This window comes from Fundulus heteroclitus, chromosome 6 (genome assembly GCF_011125445.2).
Source record: "Fundulus heteroclitus isolate FHET01 chromosome 6, MU-UCD_Fhet_4.1, whole genome shotgun sequence".
Lineage (NCBI taxonomy): Eukaryota > Metazoa > Chordata > Actinopteri > Cyprinodontiformes > Fundulidae > Fundulus > Fundulus heteroclitus.
Window position 1 is genome coordinate 2,404,524 of NC_046366.1, and position 27,165 is coordinate 2,431,688.

The 27,165-nt window shown below is 41.3% G+C and overlaps 1 protein-coding gene across 1 annotated transcript in view; it reads right to left on the reverse strand.

The window, feature by feature from the left end:
- The window catches only part of dnai4 (dynein axonemal intermediate chain 4), a 40,801-nt gene extending 13,636 nt beyond the window's left edge, over positions 1-27,165 (reverse strand). Inside the window, exons 1-16 of the mRNA XM_036137838.1 lie at positions 26,831-27,165; positions 26,624-26,735; positions 26,227-26,384; positions 17,326-17,432; positions 16,523-16,679; positions 16,266-16,405; positions 10,711-10,866; positions 10,432-10,617; positions 10,181-10,335; positions 9,232-9,318; positions 8,201-8,355; positions 6,429-6,589; positions 4,306-4,427; positions 4,119-4,217; positions 2,498-2,724; positions 2,106-2,259 (exon numbers count right to left, since the gene is read on the reverse strand). Coding sequence (XP_035993731.1) covers positions 2,106-2,259; positions 2,498-2,724; positions 4,119-4,217; positions 4,306-4,427; positions 6,429-6,589; positions 8,201-8,355; positions 9,232-9,318; positions 10,181-10,335; positions 10,432-10,617; positions 10,711-10,866; positions 16,266-16,405; positions 16,523-16,679; positions 17,326-17,432; positions 26,227-26,384; positions 26,624-26,735; positions 26,831-27,012 — 2,358 coding nt within the window. The 5' untranslated portion in view covers positions 27,013-27,165. The remainder of the gene's footprint in view (positions 1-2,105; positions 2,260-2,497; positions 2,725-4,118; positions 4,218-4,305; positions 4,428-6,428; positions 6,590-8,200; positions 8,356-9,231; positions 9,319-10,180; positions 10,336-10,431; positions 10,618-10,710; positions 10,867-16,265; positions 16,406-16,522; positions 16,680-17,325; positions 17,433-26,226; positions 26,385-26,623; positions 26,736-26,830) is intronic.

Sequence of the window (27,165 nt, forward strand, 5' to 3'; positions counted from 1 at the left end):
TGCATTTTAATATGTCCTTAAGCAAAAGACAAACCGTTTGCTTTAAAAAAAAAATGCAAAAAAGGAATTTAAACTCCTCCATATCAATGCATTCAGGAGCATGGGACATTTCAAATTTACAAGGAAAGAGGCATAAAACGGAACAGAACTTAACTCAAACAATAATGTGTCTATCCAGAAACAGTGTGGGCTTTCTTACAATACTGAATGCTCTATAATTGTATTTCTGTTATTTGTTGATTATTCACATCTATTAGCTTTTTATTCTGAAAAATCTAATGTCCCATGCTCCTGAATGCACCATAGCTTTCTGACGCTCGCGAAAGCATCACACTGGTCTGTGAACGCAGTGCTGTGTAGATGCACGTTTGATCTTCCGCTTAAGACAAAGCTTTGCAGTTTCAAAACTCATGTCGTCGGCTCTCATGGTTTATTGTTGTGTGTGAATGACAAGAGACCACAACAAATAAATCAGCCGTACCTCTAGGGAACGCAAAAACCTTTGCGAGGGGACGCAAAAAAAAAAAAAAAAAAAAAAAAATCCCGATGTCCGTACTTCTTCCCATTTTGTCTGAAAAATGTGACTATCTCGGTCAAGTTTTCACTTTGCTAGTGGCCATGGCTCTTGACTTTCTTCCTCGCTGTTGCAAAGCAGCCCGTGCCCGCTATTGTTTGGGTACGGCACGCCCTCTATCGGTCAAAAGTATAATTACAAGTTGTTTTTTTTTAGTTTTTTTTAATTATTATTATTATTAAATTATTATTTATGTATTCGCGGGCCGCACTGAGTGATGACAAAGGCCGTGTGCAGCCCCCGGGCCGCCAGTTGCCCATCCCTGGTCTAAACTAAGTGATGTCGAAATATCCCTCTGCCTCATAAAGCACTGCAGCTCATCCTGACTAGCCTGACATGGTCATACTCAATTCTAGTCAGAATTTGAGTCTGATACTGCTCCATAGAGCTGTGATTATGGGACGTGTTTCGAACGAACCAGGAAAAAAAATTCCTCTGCACTCAATTGGATAGACCTACAACCAATAAGAGCAACGGAGTGTGTGACGTATGTTAAGCGACGCATAGTTGTTGTCAACGGAACTCAACGGTTAGCCTAGCATAAGAAGATGAGCGTTAATTATTTTTGCCGGTGTTGCAAAAAGAATGTAAGGATCCAAGGAGTCCTTCAACACACGAACCTGTCGATATCTTCTAGAACAGACCTAATAGCAGAATCTACACACCTCAACTCTCCAGCGGCAGCCATCGTTGTTGTAAACGAATTCAACCCAAGCACGCTTTGGTGACGTGGTTGATTACGTTACTGTTGATCATCTGTTCATCATCGTATAAAGCCCGCCCCGACAATTTGATTGGCCCGCCAGATATTGGGCGAGCATACTCGCGCTACTATTGAGCAATGCCAGACCGAACTTCCCGACCAAAAACGTTGTGGGCGGGACTAAGTTCGGAATGGCACCTAGGCTACATCCTGACAGGAGCCGAGAGTAAACTCAGAAAGAGCCAATCTGCCCGTATTTTCTGCAGTTTATGGTTGCAATAACTGATCATAACTGCTGAAAGTAGGTTAGGCGGTGCAGATCACCATTTTGAGCAGAGATTGGTTCTAAAGATGAGTTTTATACTCATCTTATAAATTTGCAGAACCCAACCAATGAACCGTACTTTAATGCTTATTTGTTGTCTTTTTATGTCTCTAAAATGTTAAATTAGCATTACTTTAAATTTAAATGCTTAAGACCATGTCTATCTTTGTTTAAGAGGTTTAAAAAAATATTTTGGCATGAAAACTGATATTTTATTTACAAGGGGACAGATAGGACATTGGGACTTGCTCTACAGCCGTTACTGCGACCTGAAGTCACAAACTGGGAGGTGGCAGTACTGTTCTTCTCCAAGATGGCTGCCTCCATAAAGGGACCTTCAAATGAAAATGACTCTTAATTAAAAAAGTTTATCATTTATTGAACAGTAAGTAATAGTTTTATATTTAAAGTACTTTCAGCAGTTTGAATTCTAATTTTGACCGGACTTCTCCTTTAAGTCCCCAGATATTCAAGCACTTGTCTGATATGTTTGTGTGTTGTACCTGGCGGCACTCTCCAACACGGAGGTTCTGCATCTGGTACACTGTCACCTGGCCATAACTGTCTCCCACTAAAACACAGTCTGTGAGTGATGCAAACAGAAAGGATGTCATCTTCAGTCCTGGAGCAGCGGGCTGCACAATTACTGGGTCCAAACTGTAAGATAGAAGTGCATTTTGTCATGGAATCAGGTTCACTTTCTCCCTTTGTCATCCATATATCCATATACATCCATATATCCATATATATATATATATATATATATATATATATATATATATATATATATATATATATATATATATATATATATATATATATATATATATATATATATAAATAATTTTTTTGCAGCACACAAAGCGAGCAAATTCTTCTCCTCAATCTGACTTACAAGCTGGAATTCAGGTCCCAGACCTCGAGGTGCCCATCGTAAACAGCTCCGAATACTGTGGCCTGTCTTGGAGACCACTTGACTTCACACACCTCCCCATGGTTGGAGGAGAAGCTTAACAAAGGTCTTGGGCAGTCCTGCTTCCAGAGCTGGATGGTGGAGTCAGAAGAGCAGCTCAGGAACACATCAGGATGAAAAGGACACCAAGTGATCCAGTTCACAGGACACTGATGGGGAACAAAATGAAGACAAAAAAGTGATGTCAGGGTTTGGAATAATCCTTCAAAACAAAAAAAATGGATAGAGAATTCACTACACATAATCCAGTTTCATTTGATATATATACTTATTACACAATATGGGCTACGTAGCAACAAATTCTTAGAATGTCAATAACTCAAGGCTATAATAAGTAAGAAATATATAACTAGATTTACAACTTCCAAGTTGGGTAGCAGAACCTTTAAACATTTGTTCCCCAAAGTTTCTCTCAAAGAGATACGGATAAATATTGAAGATAGACAACTCAATTTCCATACCAAATTTAAAATGATAGACACACTTATCTTTAAAGAAGCAATAATTGATATTTCACCACAAGGTGAGCTGTTGAGCACTGTCTGTAGACCAAAACAAGATGTGTAACAAGCCACGCCTCTCTCGACCTCGATCTCATAACAGCTGCGGCTTACATCTTTATATTGAATACTGTGATTGGCTAAAATAAGCCTTTGGCAGGCTTAGAGAGTTCTGCTCACAGAGTTCTGCTGAAATTCCCTCCGGATTCAAATGAAGCAGTCCCAGATTGATAATGTGTAGAACTAGAGTGCTACACATTATTCCTCTGGCTGGCCAGGTTATGTTACATCATATAAGCATAGAAATGAAGCCTGCCTCCTCAAAACATAATTAGGCTAAAACTTGTGCTCACTGGTCCCCTCTGATTAGTTTGATCATTTAGTGGGGTATAGGAAGAGATATTGAATCATCTATTTTAGTCAGTGTCCTGTATGATTTAGACAGTAGTTTGTAAACCACCATTAATATGCTTATATTTATTTCTAATTATAGATTTAAGTTGTTCATATTCCAAGAATTTATTTTTACTAATGCCATATTGCATATTTAATTTGGCAAAAGTGATAAACTCGGTTCCATCAAGTAAATGTTCCAGGTATTCAATACCTTTATTCTTCCAGTATGTAAAGTTTATCATTTTATTATTTTGTAGGATGTCAGGGTTATTCCAGATGGGTGTACGACTGCATGGGATAAGTGATGACTTCGTCATTTTAAGTCCCACCATGCTGTCATAGTGGAGCTAATGTTAAATATAAAACGGCATACATGCTTAAAAATGTTGAGCAAATAAACGGCAAATCTGAAATTATGATATTATTGCATATTTTCTGTTCTATATCTGTTCTATACCAAAATGTATTTGAATTGTAGAACTAATTGTGTCAGTTGTTGATTTTTGATTAAGGTATTGGATTAATCACTATGAACTAAATATAGTAAGTAAATAATTCATAGATAAATAAATTCCAGTACAATTTCATTGTATTGGAAGACATGAAGTCTCAGAAAGAGAAGGCGCATGTTACTGTACTGAACTTACAAAATGTTTCTTATAAGTTTCCAGAAATTGATGACTGTTGGAGCAGGAACACTTGTGGATGTTACCTTCCCAGGTACCAGTCAAGTAGATATTGGAGTCCTGTAGGAACATGATGGCCCCAGAAAAATTATATTATCCTTTGTAGCAGGCACATAACTAGCCAATTACACATTCTGAAGCCACTCACAATTGGATGAAAGTCAAAACACAGACCAGGAGTGAGTGCAGATAGCCCACATTCTGCCATCTTCTCTGGCTTCTGTCCAGTCTTTCTCTGGGTATTATTACTCCTCTTGAGCTTCATCAGGTCTTTGCAACAGCAACACACATGTGAAAACATTAGTACAACCCATTGAACATTCAGTTCTTAATCTTATTTTATTCATCCCTGGGGAAAAAGTGATTTTTCTGCAATAAAATACCAAAACAGCCTTTATTTACTCCCTAAACAAAAACATTAATAATGGCTGAAACAACTTTGGAGAGATGCTTGTTGTCTCTGACATTGGTATGAGGGAAGCTTGTTCTATACTCTTAACCTTCAACTCAAAGGTTTTTAAGTGTTTCTGTGTGTACAGCCAGTTTCATGTTAAAGCACAGCATCTTAGTAATATCAGTTCAATTAATGATGGAGTCTACTCTGGTGAGGTGGCTAAGTCCTGCTGACGCAGGCTGTCCCCAATCCATGACTCTATCGGTTCTATGTTTTATAGTTGCTATGAGGCTTTTTTACTTTTACTAATACTGTATCGTGCCTCACCGTTCCATTGTTACAGACAATGTCGCCATTTCCAGGGTGTCTACTTCTCACCGCCATAGAGCTACAGTATTTGCTCATAGCTGCCACAGTGCCCCAGGGTCAGCTCAGTGCCACCTGAGAGCCCCAGCATCAGCTCTGCGACTCCTCAATTTCCTGACTTGAGGCTCTGCAAGTGGGTGAAGATGGACCCACCTCCTGTTTACATTCAAGAGTTTTCTGACAAGGGCGTCTAAGTGGACATGCCTTTTGTACAAAGTTCAGAGTTCTCTGATAGGGGTGTCCAGTGAGTCCCATCAAGAGTTCAAGCCTATAGGCCCCATTGGGACTCCAGTTGTCAGAGTCCTGTCGGGATTCCAATCTCCTGGACTATGCTGGGTGTTTCCATTCCCAGAGCTTCTGCGTGGGGTCAAGTCTTCCAAGTTAAGGCCTGAGACCAAGTCTCCCAAGCTCTTGCTAGAGGTAATATGCCCCAGGCCCCACCAAGGGCCAAGTCTCTAGGCTTTCGCCAAAGGTTAAGTCTCCCAGGTGAGACTGGTCTCCAAGACGCATACCCCACAGCGTCTGCCACAACTCCTGCTGCAAAGATGCTGGTCTCCATGGGTCTTGCCTCCAAGATTCCTGCTCCAGAACTCTGTGCCTGTTCGGGATGATCTCCTGGTCACCTGCCTGAACACCAATTTGTTGACATATTTTATTTTCCTGCCCCCCTTCTGAGGCCCCCTCCACCCACACGGCTTGGAATGAATTTTGTTTATTTTCCTGGACTTGGACTTTTGGGGGGTGTCTGGGATTCTTCTGCTGTGAGTAGCCCGCTTTTCATCACAAAGATCTCCGGCTTGCTCCTGTAAAGGTTTCTGTCTGCACCAAATTTCTGTGCCACCGGGTCTGGTTTGAATATTGGATTCCGTGTCTGTCTGCCTATTGATAGTATTTGATATATGTCAACCATTTCTTATATTCTTGTGTCCAAGCATTAAACTTTAAGTCAATCTACAGAAACGTTGGTCCTTGTGTATGTTCTGCCTGGCTGAATGCCAGAGAGAACATACAAAAGGACCAGGTTCAGTTTTTTTCTTTTACCAGGAGTTTCCCACTTGCACATCTTCAATGAAAGTAAATCTTATCCAATCTTATTGTGATTATACGGACATACACTTTTATATCAGCCCTAAAATGCCATCATGAGCCCTTGAAGACTTCTTTTAGACTTATTTCAAAGGGATTTTATCCAGTTTATCTGGGAATAAATTTGGGGTTGTTACTATTTATTCCTCATCAGAAAAAACATTTTAATACATTTTGAAGAAAATGTTTTTACCTTTTCTAATATTAAACACCCATATTCAATATCAATATATTGGATAGTGTTGTGTTTGGACATATGAATATGTCTCTGGGTATTCTAGCTTTTTCGCATGACTGTATAAAAAATTAAGATCAGTGTTAGAAATAGCAATACAACACCTTTGAAGACATTCAGTCTATTTTTGGATCTAAGAACACTCCTGAATAAAACTTTAAAAGGCAGATGTTGCTGCTGAGTACTGTACCTGTACAGTCAAGGCCACCATTTATGATAAACCACTTGCAGATCCTGCCGTCTGCACCCACAGAGAAGAGCGCTTCAACCTTCTCCTCTCCAGTGAAACTCAGTTCTTGTTTGTTCCACCTGAGCTGCCACACTGGCCCAATGTGTCTTTTGGCACATTCACTGTATCACGAGAAATAGTGCAACAAAATAGGAAAGCAATGAACTTAGAGATGAACAATATATCTGCATTAACATCAGTATAAATAATGTGTTTATTTCCATCTTGTTGTTTGTGTATGTGATTCTTGCGGGGAGGGGTTGGCCGTGTGGTATTTGTTTGGGCATGTGACAGTGATGCAGTGCAGGCTTGTGGGGTGTTTAACTGAAGCAGACAAGTAATGTCAGAGGTGTGGTCATTTTCACACGAAAGGATAGGGCAATAACGACAATATTAATAACGGGTACTGATATTGGCCCAAATTTTTACATCAGTGTAACATAACCACAGTCTGGATTCTTTTTACTATAAAACATTCTTATAAAAATATGAGAAATTACACAAAAAAGTGAGCAACCAGTTACCTTACAAAATCCAATAATTAGTCAAATGAAGTCAGCCTGTGTGAAATCTAGGGGGCACATGATCTGTCAGTATAAATACACGTTTTCTGAAAGGCCCAAGAGCCTGCAGCACCACTAAGCAAGAGACTTCACAACATGAAGACCAAGGAACTCTCCAAACAAGTCAGGGACAAAGTTGTTGATCAAAAACCTTGATGTTCCCCTGTTAGGGATGGGTACTGAATTCGGAACTTTTACAGGTACCGATTGAATTCCGTCGATACTACCTATAGTACCTAAAATCAAACGGTACCACCTTTCAGTACCTAAACACATCATTGTGACACTGAGGGAGTGGACTAATTGGCAATTTTCCATGAACACAGCATTGCACGCACAAGAGCATAATGATGTCAGTAACAGGGGGCTAGTCAACAAAGCAAGCATGGCTGATAAAACACGTTTGAAAGTATGTCTCCACTTTTCAAAATGTGATACAGATTACGCTCGTTGCAATATTTGTTACGCAAAGTGCAAAGCCAGCGGCAGGAATATTTATAATCCGAGGAAGCACTTGGTCGCTGTTGTCAATCTACCAACTTGTTGCTATATTTAGTACGTTTTCAGACCCCTCTAGCGACAAATCTGGTGACTTTTTTCTGTTACTGGCAACTTTAGCGACTTCACGTGAAAGTAGCAATTGCTCTGCAGTTATTGTTTTGCAGCAGCGGCAAGTGCTTTCGTGAGCTGTCTCACAGACAACTGTTTTCTGTTATTTTGTCCTATTAGTTGTTTGCTTCACAACAAAACATTAAAACATCTTTAAAGTTGTAGGCATGTTCGGTAAATGAAATGGTGAAAACTCTCAAACAGTTCATTTCAGTTTGGCATTGTGCTGTGTGATAAAACTGCTCCTTTCAGAGTGGCCTTTTATTGTAGGCAGTCTAAGGCACACCTGTGCACTAATCATGGTGTCTAATCAGCATCTTGATATGGCACACCTGTGAGGTGGGATGGATTATCTCAGCAAAGGAGAAGTGCTCACTATCACAGATTTAGACTGGTTTGTGAACAATATTTGAGGTAAATGGTGATATTGTGTATGTGGAAAAAAGTTTTAGATGTTTGAGTTCATCTCACAAAAAATGGGAGCAAAACCAAAAGTGTTGCTTTTATATTTTTGTTGAGTGTATGAAGAAGCTGCACCATGTACTAACACTCATTCCTCACCGGCTGCTGATGAAAGGCAACTTGCTTTCTGCACTTTGTACGTTGTACACAGCAATGCTGCCATCACACATCCCCACAGCCAGCTGACCAGGGCTGTTGGCCGAGAAATCCAAAGTAGTAACAGCACTATCACAGTGGATGATTCGCTCAGGCCACTGCAGGAAGAGAAAATAAATGACAGCTGAAGCCCCTACATCAGGTTTTACATGGCTCCAATGACTTGAGTAAACATGGCCTACCTAGATACCTATGGCCTTTCTTGAATGACAAGCAGAGTGAGACAACATTGATACATCAAGGAATGTCAGAGAAAGGAAGAGTCAAGATTGTTTACTGAGTCATGCCAAAGAACAAAAGTAGCTATAATTACTATGGAATATTCTATACATTAATATGGAGAACTATCTTTGGTTGTGAGTGACATAGACAAATCTTGTTCGGTAAGAAATGTGAGCAGCCTACAAATAGGGAAAGGTCTAAGCCAGTTTAACGTCACCTTGCTCAGGTTGGACCAGAGGTTAGCAATTCCTGTCCTTGCATGCTGTAGATGAGTAAACATCTATTTAAAACTGTTTAAACATACTTAACTTTAACGACTGCATAATTTGAAGAACCACAGAGTACTTGGTAACAAGCTGAGAAGGAAAATGTATGATCTGGATCAGGTGTTGGACAGGGACATATCTAAAACCTGCAGGATATGACTGCTTAAGGACAAAAATTGTTCGCTTCTGGTCCAACTAGCCTGGAGTTGTTCAAAAACTATGAACTACTGTTCCTTTAAGGAAATGGCAAAGTTTCAGTAACAGAGACTAAGGTGATATGAAGTAATATGAGCAGGAATGTAAACTCTGTAGAGCTGAATTGCGTAACCCACACATAACAGTGTGTCAGAACCAGACATTTGCTCCAGACATAGTGTATGCTTATTGCTCTGTTCTGTTTGCCCTCCAGATCTATTACTGAAACCACCCCATACTTTCTCTGAATAGTCTATTTGCTGGGGAGACGTGAACTCAAATCAGTCCTACCCTGGGGTTTTTAATAGACCAGCAGCACACCAGACCTGGTTCCTGGTTTCTGGAGTCACTCTCACCGTAACCTACAGCAAGAAGGTCCTAGCACAAAAAAGCAGTCAGTGTTATAATGCTGATGGGAGGATGGAGTTCAGTTCAAAAAGGATGGGTGTCAGCAACTGTGTAAGTCAGACCAAGTTGTACTATTATATTAAAGAGACCAGGTTTTGGTTCATGGTTAGAAACAGTTCATGTTTTAACTACTGCAGACACTCTCCTACTGTCTCATTTAGTATCAGTCCAGATCAGCTGGTTTTGGAAGAAAAAGCCAATGGCTCAATGCCAAATAAAATGCTGCCTTAAAGAACATCAGTGGATTATGCAAGCTGAATTTTATAAAGCTTTCAACATTTGCACTAGGAAGCTAATAATTATTTACAATGGAAAGGAAGATAGGGGGCATTACCTCAGTAACAATGTTTCTGTATGAAACATCTCACACGACAACAGGACATTTCTGGTCAGGATAACTGACAAAAACGTAACGCAGTACAAAAAGTAAATGTAAAAAAAAATACATAAATTCAGAAACCACTATTGTATCTTTGCATTTTACACCTGCATGTTCCATTCTCAGCACGTGTTTCATATATGAAGACCTCTGTTTCCCACGTAAACAACCATCATCTTTATTATAACTGACTCCCCAAACCAAACATGATGGCTGTTTAAAAGCTCATAAAATAGTGTTTGCTGCTATTGCATTTTTGAGGTTGGAGTTATTTTAAAGAGAGTAGGAACCAGCATGGCTTTTGGCCATTTTCAGACAAGCTGCTAGCCTTTAGGATCAAAGTAAAACTCTGATTTCTACTTAATTAATTTATGACGAGAGGGAGATTTGTTATTTCTAATTAGTTCACAAGTCTTGTTACAGAATTTGGAAGAGTGTTTCTGAGTGTCTTACCGGATTCTTTTGGTTCCAGGCCATGCAACTCACACTACACCCAATGCTGAGCTCACAACTGAAACGCCAAAGACATTCCAGGGCTGGAGAGCAGGACGTCTCTGTACGACCTTCGCCTTCTTCCACTTCTTTAGGTTTCACCAGTCTGTCAGGGTCTGATAAACTCATTAAAATCACACTTCTTGACTTTTTTTTTTTTTTTCAAATGTTACATTTTGTCCATGAACCTTGTATAAAAACAGTGAGATTACCTTCCAACAACGGCAACTGTCTGTATGAAGCCAACTGGCATTGGAAGCTGTTCCTCAGAACGCTCCTCTCCATTAGAAGTAAGGAGTACTGAAATTTCTCAGATAACCTGATAAGCTCCAGATCTGACTGTGTGTTCAAGCCAGTCCTAACTGCGTCCACATCTTTCAGCGAGCAAGAAGAAATTACTGAAAGGGAATATGTTTGAGAAAAACAGCACACTTGTTTTAAAGCAACTTAATTCATGTGGAACGTCACATTTGGCTTTTATGCACTGTTACCTGTACTAGCTGAGCTGATCATGGAAAGACTTCTCTCTGCACTTCTGCTGGATTCCACAACCGTCTCAGCATAGATGTTGGGTTTCATTTCTGGGCTATCCGCCGTCACTTCCTGCTCTGGATGTTCATACATGTCGAAGGTGGACACAGTGGTGGCTACAGACAGGGTTGCAATCAAACATCATTCTCTATAAAAACCTATCCACTATCTGAAGGAATATGTTTGTGATTACAGATGAAATAATACATTGACAGAGTCATTAGCTAGGTTTATACCAGGTAGTTTCTTAACATACTCCCATCTAGTTATACAATGGTATACATTTGGCTTTTTGACTTACAATTAGATTAAAACAGCAACCTGTATTAAGTAATTATGGACTGATGAAGTGAATTAAACAGAACAGTGTCAGTTTTCTACTAGGAAGATATTGAATAAATGTCCATCATACCCAGCTAAACACTATGTTAGTCCTTTTAGCTGCTTCCTTATTCAGGGGTTGCCACACCAAGTCATTACAACTTGCACAAACACTTAGAGTTTTTATGCTCAATGCCATCCTTGACACAACCAGGATTTGACCCCCCCAAGTCTGATGTGGTTGAGGTCAGGACTCAAACTCTCTCATCCATGTCTTCATGGACCTTGCTTTGTGCTCTGGTGCAATCATGTTGGAAAAGGAAGGAACCAGCTCCAAACTGTTCCCACAAACTAGGAACTTGGAGTTTTCCAAAATCCAAGTTCCTTTCACGAAAACCAAGGGACCAAGCCCTAACCCTGAAGGACAACGACTACCCCATAGTAGAGTCATCCCTCTACTAAACATTACACTAGGCACAAAACAGTCAGACAAGTACCGTTCTCCTGGTAACCACCAAACCCAGACTCATTTATCCGATTGCCAGATAGAGAAGCATGATCCATCACTCTAGAGAATGTGCCTCCACTGCTCAGCCATGGAGACCAATTCCATAAAGCTCTTTACACACTCTATCTATCTATCTATCTATATATATATATATATATATATATATATATATATATATATATATATATATATATATATATATATATATATATATATATATATATATATATGTGTGTGTATGTGTGTGTGTGTGTGTGTGTGTGTGTGTGTGTGTGGCTTCTCCTTGATTAGGACATTCCAGTGTTTTTCAACCTTTTTCGAGCCAGGGTAAAAAATTTTCATGAAAAAATGAAGAAATAAAATTACATCTTCTCCTCGAGAGTTTTCAAATGTTTACCTATTATTTCACACAGTGCAGCAGTGTGAACATTTTGCCTTTCTTGGTGAGTGGGAACATTTCAAGGTTGCCACTTTCCACATGTTGTTCCCAGAGGTGCACCTTTATGCGGAATCCGTTTATTTTATCCGTACTTGTGAGCAGGATTTCTTTTTGGCCTTGCATTTGTGTGATGATAAAAAATATCCGCCAGATATGCCAGCCTTGGCCACCACTCATCACTTGCAAGCAGCTTTGCGTAAACGGACCCCTCATTTGTCAGATTCACTTTGAGTTCCTCCAGGCTCATACACACGGGCCAGCACCTTGCCGCGTGACAACCATTAGACCTTCGTATGAAACAGCAAGGTCTTATGCTCCGACCCCATTTCCTCACTCCAAGATGCAAATATGCAGCTTTTCACAGGTCGTGTTGTCACAACATCATTCAACACAGGGCATTGGTCTGCTGGTAAAGTCTTGACCACGAGGGGCTCACGGTGTAAGAAACAGTGCGTAATAATCACATCTGGGTTTCTTTCGTTCACTCTGCTTACAAAGTCTTTGGTGCGCCCCAACCATGGCTGCAGCTCCATCAGACACTCGTGCAGTTTTCCCACTTAAGTCTTCCTTGTTCAAAATATTCTGACGTGACCTGAAAGATTTCCTCTCCTGTTGTCCTTTCTGGCAATGCTTGCAAAATAGGAAGTTTTCTCTGATTGCGTCTCCATCCACAAAACGCACATTGGCCAAGAGTTGAGCGTGTCCACTAATATCAGTGCACTCGTCAAGTTGCAACGCAAATTTCTCACTGATACGGATCTTTTCCAAAGCCACACTTTCATCCATATGTCTGGAAATTGTGTTGTCTGAGAGAGCTATTTCTTTAACCGCTTCAGGTCCAAGCATCTCGTTTACAATGGCTTTGCAGGCGGATAATATTAATGTGTGTGACCTTTTTGATTTAGCTACATGTTCAGCTACGTGGTAGCTAGCTTTAAAGGCTCTCTCATTTACCTTTGTGGTTTTTCTCATAAAAGTTGCCTGTTTCTCCGTATGTTTACGCAGGCGAACAAAATAGTCTGCATTCTTGTTTTGAAGCGAAGGGTGTTTCATTTGGAGATGAAGCTTGCTTGGTACCATAGCACTGTTGGATAGCTTTTTTCACCACATACCAAGCACAACAGAGTTGGTGTCGTTGCATCCCCAGTAAAAGTAAATCCAAATAAAATGTAACTTTCACTGTATTGCCTCAAGCTCACGGTATTTGCCGTCTCCAAATTTTGTCCAGGGTCCAGATCGCAGTTAGCATTTTTTTCTTTTCGAAAACTTCTTCATCACCGTCATCACGCTCTTGCTAGCTACAATGCTCTCAACGCAACCTGTCATGCATAACTAATTCTCTTGTCTTAACGTACAATGCAATTCACTACCTGCTGCCATCTAGTGATAAGGAATTATTGCACGATTATGCCGCCAGTCACTACTACAGCACAGACACTCGACAATGGCATATTATTTGCACATAATAATTAATTTGTTTTCAAAAAATCTTTTTAGACCAATTAGGTGAAGTTGGATTCATTTTCCACGGCACACCTGACGATCACTCACGGCACACCGCCACGGCACAGTGGTTGAAAAACACTGATTTAGTCCATGGAAATATAAATTGGCTTCACTGTGACACTCGTGTTCCAGGAGGCCTTTTGTTTGTTTGTTTGTTGCAGGATTGTGTTTGGTGGTTCCTGAACCTCCTAACAAATCTGACTAATCTGAGGAGGAGAGTTTCGAGCATCTGAACTGATGTTTAGAAATTGTAATGTATAGTACATGGTAATATTGGACACTGTAACTTTAAGTTGTCTCTTTATGTCAGTAGGATAATGGACATTAGAGAAATTACTTTAAAGGACATTACAAACTTGTGTAAATCAGTATTTTTACTTTTTTCCCTTGATCAAATACAATAAGGTAATAGGCCTTGGCCTTTCAGGTCAACAGGAATTTGAGTATTTAGCACCAACTACAGCACTTATTTGACCCTGTGTATATTTTTGACCTGGTGTGGTTTACAGAAAATCCACAGCAAATTCAAAGACTTCTGTCTGTGGTGCGCTTAAATGTTTCAGATCATCAGAATGTATTTTCAGACATAGATAACCTTAGTACTTACAAAATGTTATCACATCATGATTTATTTTCTTAAGGTAATAAAAAACTCTCCAAAGTAACCTGACCCTGATGTGAGAATGTAATCATCCCCTTGTAATCAGGGCAGTCAAACTTTTTTACAGTAGCAGGCTACACACTATCAGGTAGGAGGGTGCACTCATGCCGGTGCCCGAGCCCCAGAGGGGAGAATTTTGAAAAATAGAGTCTCCCTGATGTATTTTGGAAGCTTTCAAGACAGGTGATTATTTAAACAATAGAGTCAGAATGCATGTTTTAAATTGAATAAAAGGCAAAAAAAGAAGTGAATGATCAATTCTTCAAAAACAACCATTGTTTTTTTTTTATTATTATTCTTAAAACATTATTTTTTCACATGATGTTATCATCATGTTTTAACAATGTAAGGTAATCTCCATTTGCATAAAATTAGTTTAATTTGAATTACTAGCACCACATAAAACACATCAGATTAGGTGAGGTCTATTCATCTTATTATTATTATTCACAGTTCTGTTCTAAAAACGATCGTAACATTTCTTCACGAACCAAGTCGAATTTTTATGATAAAAATACAGGGTTGGAATTTGAAATTGAATTTACATGTTGAATTTATTTCAGTCATATAGCTCTTTCGAAATCTCTTATCTCAGTTTAATTTCACTTGCACTCATCACACACACGATATCATATCATCGACGAGGATTCTAGAGACGAACACAAAATGCATCCCCTGAAAAACTTTGATAATTTGCTGCTGTAATATTATATTATATGTAATATTATAGAATTTTCAGAATAAAAAGCTAGCAGATGTGCATAATCAAAAAATATCAGAAATACAATTATAGAGCATTCAGTATTGTAAGAAAGCCCACGCTGTTTCTGGATAAATACATTACTGTATGAGTTAAGTTCTATTCCGTTTTATGCCTCTTTCCTTGTAAGTTTGAAATGTCCCATGCTCCTGAATGCACCATAGCTTTCTGACGCTCGTGAATGCATCACACTGGTCTATGAATGCGGTGCTGTGCACATTTTATCTTCCGCTTAAAAAGCTTTGCAGTTTCAAAACTCACGTCGGCTCTCGCGGTTTTATTGCACTTTTCGGCATAACACCGGTCTGTGTTTTGATTGGAAAAGTAGCATCTAGGTTGGAACAAGGAACCCAATCACTCGTTAATGTTGCTCTCAGTGGAGACAGATGCTAAGCTGATTTTTGGGATGTATAATCGGGGGAAAGTAGGCGGCGGCAGGAGCTGCTATAGACGGCGATTTGCCGCCGTTGACCGGCTACTTTTGACTGCCCTGAATATCACGACTAAATGTAACTAATCACTTAAGATGCCTGGCCTGTATTAACAAGGTAACACTTCTACAAAACCTGGAATTTCAGAGAATCCTAGTGAGAGCCATGTCAACAAAATATCCAAAGCCAAAACCATAGCTGAGCAAAAAGAACACAAAGGCCCGCCACACACTTGTCTAAAACTATCTTAAAGATCTAGAAAACATTAGGGAAAACATTCTCTGGAGAGGAGAGACAAAAGTGAACATCTTTGGAAGCTGTGTCCCAAAAACATGGTTGTGGTTGTGTGATAGTATGGGGCTGCTTTGCAGCTTCAGTACCTGGACAACTTGTCCTGATGGACCATGAACAAATACACAAATTAGGTGTTGAGTGGCACAGTCAAAGTTTAGTTTTAAATCCGATAGAGATGTTGTTGCTTGACCTTAGATAAGCCAATCGTGCCAAAAAGGCTCTCTAATGTGGCTAACATAAAACAATTCTGGAGAAGAGTGGCTGGAAATTTCTCCACCGTGGTATGAGGGACTTTCTGCCAGTTATTATAAAGGCTTTATGGCTGTTAATGTGCCCATATTAAAAGAAGGAATAATAAGTGCTGGTTGTCTAATTTGTTTGTTTGTTTGTTTGTTTATTTTTTGTCTTTTTGGCATAGCTATTTCACCAAATAGATATAATTATTATTGGATATGATTGCATCAAGTTGTCGTCTGATTTCACCATTTCTTTCACGATCTAAAACATTTAAGTGCTAATAAAGAGCAAAAATAGAAGACATTTGAGAGGGGGTAAATCTGTACAATACTTTTCACAATGAAAAGGACATGCAAACCTGCATCGACCATGAGCATGAGGTTGTTCTGTATCTGTTTGTTTTTAGACGCCTCATTCAGCGTCTGCATGGCTCGATCCACATACTTCTCATTGCTTATTCTCTTCCTGCAAACCTCTTCATACTGCTTATTTCTCTCTCTGTAAACAAAACAAGGTGAAGTTCCCAACAGCTTGGTCCAACCAGATTTAAAAAAAAAAATAATAATATTTAAATATTGGCAAAGGGTTGTAAAGATCAAGGAGAACTTCACTCACATTATGACTTCTGCATCATCAGCATCCACTGACACAATGGCAGGGGCTATTTCCAGCAGGGAAATGGTGTCTGTCTCAGTGATGAAAATATCTTTCATAACTTTTAACAGAGCTTGTGTCACTTGTTCTTTCACCAAGTCTTTCTTCCACTTCTCATCTGGTAACAAAAGTTCAACAAAAAAAGAATATTGTTTACCAAAATCTACCCAATATGCTGGGAGCTTCTCTTATGCTCAGTAAAGCCATTTGTGTCTTTTTCAGCGAAGAATAAAAAGAGCAGAGAGATGTGCGCTGGCAGAATACATTTAATGCAGGAATGCACCAAGCAATCGGCTGTTGACAGCTGATTTTCAGTCTGATCTGTCCTGGATTGGTAATGAGGGGTTGCAGTCTCAAAAACTAAATCTTTTCCATTCAGCGATCGCACAGAATGTAAGTTCTATTGGACGGTATGTACAACAACACTCTTCAAAGCAGAAGTTGTAAGCAAGGGAGACAGACTCAAAGTTCGCTGTCAGTAAGGTCTTCAAAAATGAAGCCAGGGAGAAATGCCAGACTTGCTAGGGAGCAAAAAAGAGAATTTCAAGAGATAGCAACATTTTCTTTGATTTATTCTTTAAGCTTTGAACTTCTGTCTGTCATGAAACATGCTGAATTTGGTGATGTGGGGAGCCTTTTAGACATTTTAGGCATTTCATAATGATTTACTGTCTCAAATACACAGAGATGTCAGTCAAACCTTTACAAAAACCAAAGCCTGGAAAATTGGCCAAACATTCCATAAAAATACTGTGGTAACAAACCTGGAAAGCTTAAGGGCAGGTCACGTCTGGAAAATGTTTCCTCCATTTCCTCGTTCACAGACTCTATGGTTGATTGGCTGGATATTCTGCTGCTACCCAATACTGACCTGAAAAAAAACAACAAAGTTAGAGTATTTCTTTACTAAATGGTTATTTCAAGGATGCTGAAAAGCATCTCCTTCACTAAGCTGAAGCACACACTAACACTGCTTGAAGGCAAGTTTGACTTACTTTATGGTTTTATTTTGAAGACCACTAACTTATTGCTCTCTGGCCAATTTCCTGAAGGGAAGTGTCATGGAGTGCACACTGTTCATCAGAGAGACTGCCTGGGGGGAAAAACTGTCTCTGTGTGGCGGCTGGTTTTTGTAAATCGGCTCTGTAGCACCCACCTGAAGGTCAAAGTCTAAACCGTTTGTGTGCAGGATGTGTGGGGTCTGCAGAGATGTTAGCTGTGCTTTTCCTGGCTCTAGACCTATACAAGTCCTGGATAGAGGGTCATTTTTTTTGGATGAGCCAGACCATACAGGGATGGATGAACACAGGACAGATTGAATGAGGGCAGAGTAGAAGACGACCAGCAGCTCCTGTGGAAGGTTGTACATCTCAAGTTGCCTCAGGAAGTATATCCTTCCCTGGGCCTTGTTCTGAACAGTGTCTGACCACACCAGCAGACCAGCCAATCCACCCCCTATCTGTATGCAGACTAGTGATTGTCCTGGATCTGACCAGTAATAGTGGTGTCATCTATAAACCTCTCTTTTTCTTACCAATGTTGGGACCAGTCATGACAGGAAGCAAGGACAGAACCACATATAGAGAACAAAAAGACTGTTAAAATCTCCCAAAATCCACAGTATGAACCCATTTGCTAGACAGCTCCCATCATGTCATAGAACTACAAAACTCTAGGCACAGCAGCTGTCTTCCCCTTTGCCTGCAGCTCTCCACTAGCTGTATCGAGAGGACACACTTTTGAACACCCTGACCTTGATCACTGAGTAAACGACTTTCAGTTCCAAAGAAACCTCTGATCCAATGTAAAGTAGGGTCTGCTGTCTGTATATATGGTGCCTGTAACTCGGCCCAAAATAATAACTGGCTATCTGAACTCCTTCTGAAAACAATCTGAAAGAATTATAGACTCCCCAAGTAGAGACAGTGTATGTGATTCAGTCAATTAAGGGTTTTTTTTCCTCCACAGCCCTGAGAGAAGATGGCAAAGGAAACACAGCTACACACGCTGCCTGCGAGCACCTGTCCAAGCAGACTCATATGCACATTTATATTTCTATTACTGGTGGTTAACGGTACATGTGGGCCTTGGAGCACCGCATCCACAATTTTCTTGTTAGCTGAGCTGCTAATTTAGGATGTGACATCATGCCTGCCTTCAAATAGGCTAAATTATGAGTCCATGCCATCTTGGTAGTCCATCACTCCATTCAATTGCCACTTTGATGGCAACATTTATATTAAAATATTTTTCTTTCCCTCCTGCTCCGCTCTAACTAGTTGTTTGAACACATCCCCATTGGTGTCTTTAAAGCTAAGTTGGCCTCATTCTAAATTCCTCATAACAAACCGTGGTTCTTAAACATACATAATATCTCTGCACTGTTTTATTGGCTTCGGCTTTATTCTTATTTGTCCTTTTATTTTTTTTAAATGTTCGTAGTTGATTTGTTTTTCATTTCACGTAGTAGTTTGGTTGAATGTTACCAACCTGTAACCAGAATTGTATCAAATAGTTTGTTGACTGAACCATTTTAACTTGAAGCTGAAGTATTTTGTTAAAAAATTCTCACATTTGGAGAATGTGGAGAACATTTGGTTGTTTGTGTTCATTCTGTACAGTATGTCCTGTTTGACAACGCCATAACATAAATTCACTCCTTTATCTGCCCTCTTCTTACCTTTTTCTCTAAATACTTTATTTTTTGTTATAGATTATAGTTTGCTGTTCTGCTTGCTGTTACTGTCTGCCTGTTTTGTTTTTTACACGACGTGAACGTTGTTTTTGCAGTTTATTAATAATTATTCATAGTCAAACCAAACCTATTGTTGAACAATACTTTATGGCGCTTCCATGTTTGGGGTTCATATAAACAGCTTGTGATACTCACATACTGTATGTTAATAATTTAACTCACAACAGTGCAGATTATTGTGATAGTGTGATGATTCTACATCACATGTCACTGCTTATACATGGAAGTAATATTTTGGAGTTCATGATTTCAGACTATTGCCAAGAATATCTCTGACAGTGTTTCCTATACTAGTGATAATAAACTCTGCTATTTACACATATATTCAGATGTTTTGACTCATTCTGGTTTGTCTAAACTATAGTTTGGACATGGTTTTAACGTTAAAGCTAATCTCACTGTCTAATCCAATTTTGCTGCACATCTGTATCCAAATGCTGTGACCCACACAACAAGTGTTTTAAAACAAAAGCGACCAAAACCCTGTTTTTCTTACCGAGATTAACTCTTTCTTTTCTGTTTTCAATTGAGCCCAAAAGAAAGCGCAAACTGGACAACCACCAACGGCAAACGTGTGAAACCCTTTCTAAGTTTTGGAACTAAAATGATTAAACGTCCCATTCCTACTAAAAAGTTTGACAACTTTATTTATTCATGAAAATATTGCATGCTTTGTTTGTTGTTCAGCAGTTTTTGTAAAATCCCAAAATATAATTAGATTGTGACGGGGTTCTTCTATGCTTGGTCAAACATAAATGACTGGCCAAGGCCGGAGATCACTTTAGTGGAATTTATTCAGTTTTTCTTTCAGGTGAGCCAAAGATGGCAGGTGCAGAATATATACAAGGACGTCCAGGCAGGTTAAAAAGTAGACAAAAAAAAAAAAGAACAGTACCTTCCATGTTACAGTCTTTCACCCTCAGTGTGACTTCTCTGGAGTCTAACCACAGACTGCCTCCATGTGGAGCAGAGCCCTGCTTTTAAAGCCACAGGCTCCGCCCACAGGAAGTTCAAACAAGCAAACAAAAACCAAAACAAAAACATCTAAGCAATTAACTCTAACTCAAATAAATTAAAGTATACAAAATAATAATAAGGAAAAAAATAAACTTACAATCAAAAATACAGTACTCAATTTAACAAAACACTCAGTACTTCTGATGACATCACGTCATGTGACTTCCTCCCAGCACACCACAATCCAGAAACAAGCCTGCTTGAAAACAGAACAGGGAAAATGTTTGAAACTGAAAATAAAAAGGTTATAATGAATGCTAACTGAAGCAGGATCACCGTGTGTGCACCCACAATGAACCACATCAGTTTAGCTGCAACAAAAAGTAAGTTAGAGCTGGTGTATGTGCCTGTGTATGTGTGTGCAGACGTGCTCGCATGCTCATGCGGACTTATAACTATGTCCTGGCTCGTGACGGCTCCTCCGTCACACCACCCCTCTCCTCTCCAAGGTTGGCGAAATTCGGCAACCTAGAAAGAAAGTCTGCCACTTTATTGAGTCTACCACTCCTATGACAGATGTTAAATTTGTAAGGTTGCAAGGACAAATACCACCTAGTTAGACGATGGTTATGGTCCTTCATGGTGTTGATCCAGGTCAGGGCACGATGGTCCGTCTCCAAATCAAATTCTCTGCCCAGCAGATAATACTTGAGACTTTCCAGAGCCCACTTAATGGCCAGGCCTTCTTTTTCCACCACAGAATACCTCACCTCCCGAGGTAGCAGCTTGCGGCTCAGGTAGAGTATCGGTTGCTCCTCCCCAGGATCTCCTTGAGCCAGGACAGCTCCTAGGCCAACTGTGGATGCATCTACCTGGACCAGAAATTTCTTACTGAAATCTGGACTTTGGAGGACAGGAGATGAACATAGATGAGCTTTCAGAGTGTTAAAAGAAGCTTCGCACTCCTTGGACCACACAACGGGATTCTTCTGGTCTTTAGCTGTCAAACTGGTGAGTGGAGAAGCAAGTGTAGCAAAATGAGGCACAAACCTTCGATACCAACCAGCTAGTCCCAGGAATGACCGCACTTCCTTCTTTGTTCGAGGACGAGGGCACTTTTGGATCGCTTCAATTTTGTCCATCTGTGGTCGCACCTCTCCTCTCCCCAGCTGGTAACCAAGGTACCGGGTCTCCTGTTGTGCCCAAACACACTTTGATATGTTAAGTGTCAGTCCTGCTTCTCCAATCTTTTCCAACACTCCTGCTAGATGTGAGACATGCTCCTCCCAGCTATTGCTGTAAATGATTACATCATCAAGATAAGCCGCGCTGTAGTCTTCACTTCCTCGCAGTACTTTGTCCACTAGCCGCTGGAAGGTGGCTGGAGCACCATGCAGGCCGAATGGCATAACAGTGAACTGGAAAAGGCCAGAAGGGGTACGAAATGCTGTGTACCGTCTGCTTGAAGGTTCTAATGGAACCTGCCAGTACCCTTTACAGAGGTCAAGGGTGGTAATGAACTTGGCTTTTCCAATCCTTTCCAGCAACTCATCTACCCTGGGCATGGGGTAGGCATCAAACTCTGAGACTGCATTAAGCTTTCTGAAATCAATGCAAATCCGTAGTGAACCATCTTTCTTACACACGATGACCACTGGGCTGCACCATTCAGAGTTTGAAGGTTCAATAATACCTGACGTTAGCATGGTTTCGACTTCATCTCGCAGCTGCCCCACCAGTTGCTGTGGAACTCTATATGGACGTTGACGAATTGGCTGCTTCTCTTTCAGTCGAATTGCATGCTCTATCAAGGTGGTCCGGCCTGGATTAGCAGAAAAGAGAGGAGACAGTTTCTGGAAGATCTGCTGTAGTTGTGAGGCTTGGTGTGAGCTCAAGTGACTGAGATTGGGGGTTGACTGTTCAGCCACCACTTCAATGCCAGGAACCTCGTCTTCCTCCTCAACCGGCCTTAACACGCATGATGTTTCAGGAGCTGGCCATGGTTCTTTCCACTCCTTTAGCAAGTTCACATGATAAGCCTGTGTAGCTTTCTTTTTGTCAGGATGGTAGACTTCATAGGTGGTGGGTCCTAGCTGTCGGCTGATGGTATAGGGACCTTGCCATTTTGCCAAAAGCTTGCTGGTGGATGAAGGCAGGAGAAGCAACACCTTCTGTCCAGCGCTTAAGACCCTTTGCCGTGCCTGCTGGTCATACCACCTCTTTGGCTTCTGCTGGGCCTGCAGCAGGTTGTTTTCAGCTTCCTTGTGGTATTCAGCAAGCCGACCTCTCATCTGCAGCACATACTGGACCACACCTTTGGCATTGGATGAGGTCTCTGATGCATCCCAGCTTTTCCTCAGCAGGTCAAGTGGCCCCTGAACATCCCACCCATACAGAAGTTCGAATGGGGAGAACCCAGTTGATGCTTGCGGCACCTCACGATAGGCGAAGAGAAGGAATGGTAACCAGCGGTCCCAATCTCTGCCAGCGTCATTCACAAACTTCTGCAGCATCCTCTTCAGCGTCTGGTTGAACCTTTCAACCAATCCATCAGTTTGCGGATGGTAAGGCGTCGTCCTGATGGCTGAGATCCCAAGCTGTTTATGAAAGAGTTTTAAAAGATTAGAGGTGAAATTTGTTCCCTGGTCTGTCAAAATCTGATCTGGGATTCCAACTCTTGAAAACAGCTGGACCAGAGCTCGAACTACCACAGGAGCAGTAATGGTATGTAGTGGAAAAGCCTCTGGAAATCTGGTGGCATAGTCACATACTACCAGGATGTACTGATGACCACGCCCACTCTTCACTAGGGGTCCAACAATGTCCATTGCAACCTTACGAAAAGGAGTGGAGACAACAGGTAGTGGCTGGAGGGGTGCCCGATCTGATTTCCGAGTAGGACGGGTCTTTTGGCATATGGGACAAGAAGCACATAATGCATTAATGTCATTATACATTGACGGCCAGAAAAAACGTGAGCTGACGCGCATAAATGTTTTGTGACGTCCCAAGTGCCCTGCCCATGGAATGGTGTGTGCCAAATGCATGACAAGTGCCCTACAGCTAGTTGGAACTACCAACCTTTGTTTTTCATTACAAGCATACAACACTCCATCTTTTATCACAAAGGTTTCTCTTCCTCTCCACTTATCAGTTTTTTCTTCCACTCGGTCAAACAAAGGTTGTAAAGACACATCCTGTTTCTGTAGAGTAGCAATATTTTCAGGTATTTTCCACATGTCATCCACTATTAAATCTGCAGACACATTTCCACTCAGCATTAACTTTTTCTCAAATTTCTTTTGCTTTCTGGATTTTCTAGACCTTGTTGAAACCTCAAACAAACTCTCATCAAAATCAGGTAGGGACTCAACTTGTTCTTTGGCCTGAGAACGGGTAATCACAGGGCAGGAAACATTGTTAACTTTGTCCCCCTCAGTTTGTAACTCTTCTAAAAGATGCAACATCACAGGTAAATCAGTACCCAAAATGAGATCAAAAGGTAGGTTTTCCACCACACCTACAGTTAACAAATATGATTGATCATCAATAATGACAGTCACTTCTGCTTTTGGATAAACATGACAATCTCCATGCACACACAAAATCTCTGTTTTCTTTTCATAGTTCACACATCCAACAGGTACAAGACTCTCTTTTACAAGTGATGTGGAACTACCACTGTCTATTAATGCAGTCACCTGCTGTCCATTCACAGTCACAGTTTTATGAGTTCTGGTCTTAAAGTTTTTGACTCCAGCATGATCTTCAACTCTAGGAACATAGCAGGAACCAGAAAACTTTGTCTTCTTTATTGGGCACACCGAAGCCTTGTGGCCCGGCTGCTGGCAATAATAGCAAATTAATGTCTTACCATTGGATGGTGGGTTCAGAGAACTTGTGGTACCTTTAACCTCCTGGCTTGGGTCTCTGGCATACCGATGATGTCCAGCCAGTTGAACAGGTCGCGGCACCGGGTTGTAGACACGTACTGCTCCTCCTCGCCGTGCGTTCACGTACTGTAGAGCCAACTTTGCAGCAGTCAGACCATCCTTGGGTTCATGTTCCTTCACCCAGGTCCTTACATCAGAGGGCAGAACGCTCAGCAGTTGCTCCTGGATGATAAGCTCCCCGATGTCCTCCTTGGAATGCTGGTCCGGCCGGATCCATCGTCGGTAGAGGCCTCTAAGGCGGTGGTAGGTTTCAGAAGGAGTTTCACCAACAGGTATACTTGTTGCTCTGAACTTCTGTCTGTATGTCTCAGGTGAGATGTCAAACTTTGTTAACAAAGCAGTTTTCAAGTCCTTGTAGCAGTGAGCACGTTCCTCATCCATGGCAGCATAGGCCTCAAGCGCTTTCCCAGAAAGGAGTGGAATGAGACGGCACGCCCATTCACTCTCTGGCCACCTCCATGTCTTGGCAATGCGCTCAAACCGCAGCAGATAGTTTTCCAGGTCTTCTCCTAATTGATAGGGTGGAATCTTTGGATCAGTGGTGTAACTTACTGACTGAAGTTGATGGCTTGGATCACTGTCGTCATCATCACCACCATCATTGTTACCACTTTGCTCTACACCAACTCCTGACTGAAGGTGAGGACGTGGTACCTGCTGTGGTTGCTGCAGAGACATCCTAAGATTTTGTAATTCCTTCAGCAGCCCTTTCTCTCGCTTTTGCTGACCTGCCATAAAGTCCTTCATCAAAGTGAGAAACTCACTGCCAGATGCACTTGATCCACTGGGCCCAAGCTTTGGTTCACCTTCCTCATCTGATCCATCCGTCGTTGGCATGCTCTCCCATGCTTTGTCATCCACCTGTTCCTCCATCTTTGATTGTGATCGAAGGCCAGTTTTTTGCTTCAACAGATGTGATCCTCTTCTCCGGCTCGCCATAATCCCACTCCTGACACCATATGTGACGGGGTTCTTCTATGCTTGGTCAAACATAAATGACTGGCCAAGGCCGGAGATCACTTTAGTGGAATTTATTCAGTTTTTCTTTCAGGTGAGCCAAAGATGGCAGGTGCAGAATATATACAAGGACGTCCAGGCAGGTTAAAAAGTAGACAAAAAAAAAAGAACAGTACCTTCCATGTTACAGTCTTTCACCCTCAGTGTGACTTCTCTGGAGTCTAACCACAGACTGCCTCCATGTGGAGCAGAGCCCTGCTTTTAAAGCCACAGGCTCCGCCCACAGGAAGTTCAAACAAGCAAACAAAAACCAAACAAACAAAAACATCTAAGCAATTAACTCTAACTCAAATAAATTAAAGTATACAAAATAATAATAAGGAAAAAAATAAACTTACAATCAAAAATACAGTACTCAATTTAACAAAACACTCAGTACTTCTGATGACATCACGTCATGTGACTTCCTCCCAGCACACCACAATCCAGAAACAAGCCTGCTTGAAAACAGAACAGGGAAAATGTTTGAAACTGAAAATAAAAAGGTTATAATGAATGCTAACTGAAGCAGGATCACCGTGTGTGCACCCACAATGAACCACATCAGTTTAGCTGCAACAAAAAGTAAGTTAGAGCTGGTGTATGTGCCTGTGTATGTGTGTGCAGACGTGCTCGCATGCTCATGCGGACTTATAACTATGTCCTGGCTCGTGACGGCTCCTCCGTCACGAGCCAGGACATAGGACATAGGACAAAAGTACGTGAGGCAAAAAATCTATTTTTGCCTCACGTACTTTTGAGTTGACTATTTTGGCCCATGTGACGAAAACTTTAGACAATACGAGCCTGGAGGGTCAGATAATACAGAAATGTCTGTTATCATAAATTAAAAGTCCTTTAATGATTGACTGGTGGGCCAAGTCTATTTTATTTACTAGAATGGGGTGCTCCAGGCCCCCCTCCTGTCCTTTCCCAATGATTTCCTCCTATGATTGTTGTGTAAGTTGCACCACTCCTATATAGCTCCAGCTGGTGCTGTTTACCTAGAGAAAGGCATGGTGAAGCTGCCGGTGAACGTTGTCTGGTCTGATGCTGATCCTGCTGAGAGTTCCTCCACCAAGAACCTGTTGGCCTGCTCTGCTCCTAGACCTGCCTGGTGCAAGGGCTGAGGGGTCACGTCATTGTTTTCTTCATCAAATACCTGGACACAGGAGAACAGTCAGCCGCATCTATTACATCAAACTCTGACTCTTTGCAGTGAAAAACAAATATAATTATAGCTGCAAGGTGCAGTGGCAGCCCTTTATTTACTGGACCTGTGAAACAACAGACACCATTGCAACTTAAATGTCTTCATAAGCCTGATATTTGCACATGTATTTAGATTTATGTCGTTAAGAGGTATCTGTAGCTGTCTGATGAGTGTTCGGTGCATTTTACCCGAACAGCTTGTCTGGGAGTAGGACCAGTGGTCCGGTCCAGAACTTTGCTGCAGCCCAAAGTGAAACTGCGTCTGCTGGACAAGCCGAGCAAACTGCTGCTGCGTTTGGAGCTGCAACACACGAAGACAACAACAGTAGAGCAGCTGCCATGGCTTTTAAGCAGCATGGCCAGACTCCATGTAAACAAACGGAGCTGCACACTTACGGCCTCAGCACCACTGTACGCCTCCTCTTTTTCCCCTCTGGAGCTCCAGTCGCAGACATGATGGAACGGACGGACGGCTCCTGTTGTGGCTTGGTGTCGTCAGGGGCAACCTGAAACCAAGCCGCTCCCGTAAGGAGGACAACTGCTGCCCCCTGCCGACGAATGACAGCCCCGAGAGCCATCTTAGGGAGGTGTTACCCACTGATCTCTATTATACACTGGAGTGCTGATTTGCCCGAAAAACTGAAGTCACCGGCCACCAACTTTCTACTCCCTACTCACAGAATCTCATAGGATTTGGTTGCAACAACAAGCAGTTTTCTGGCTGTTCGAAA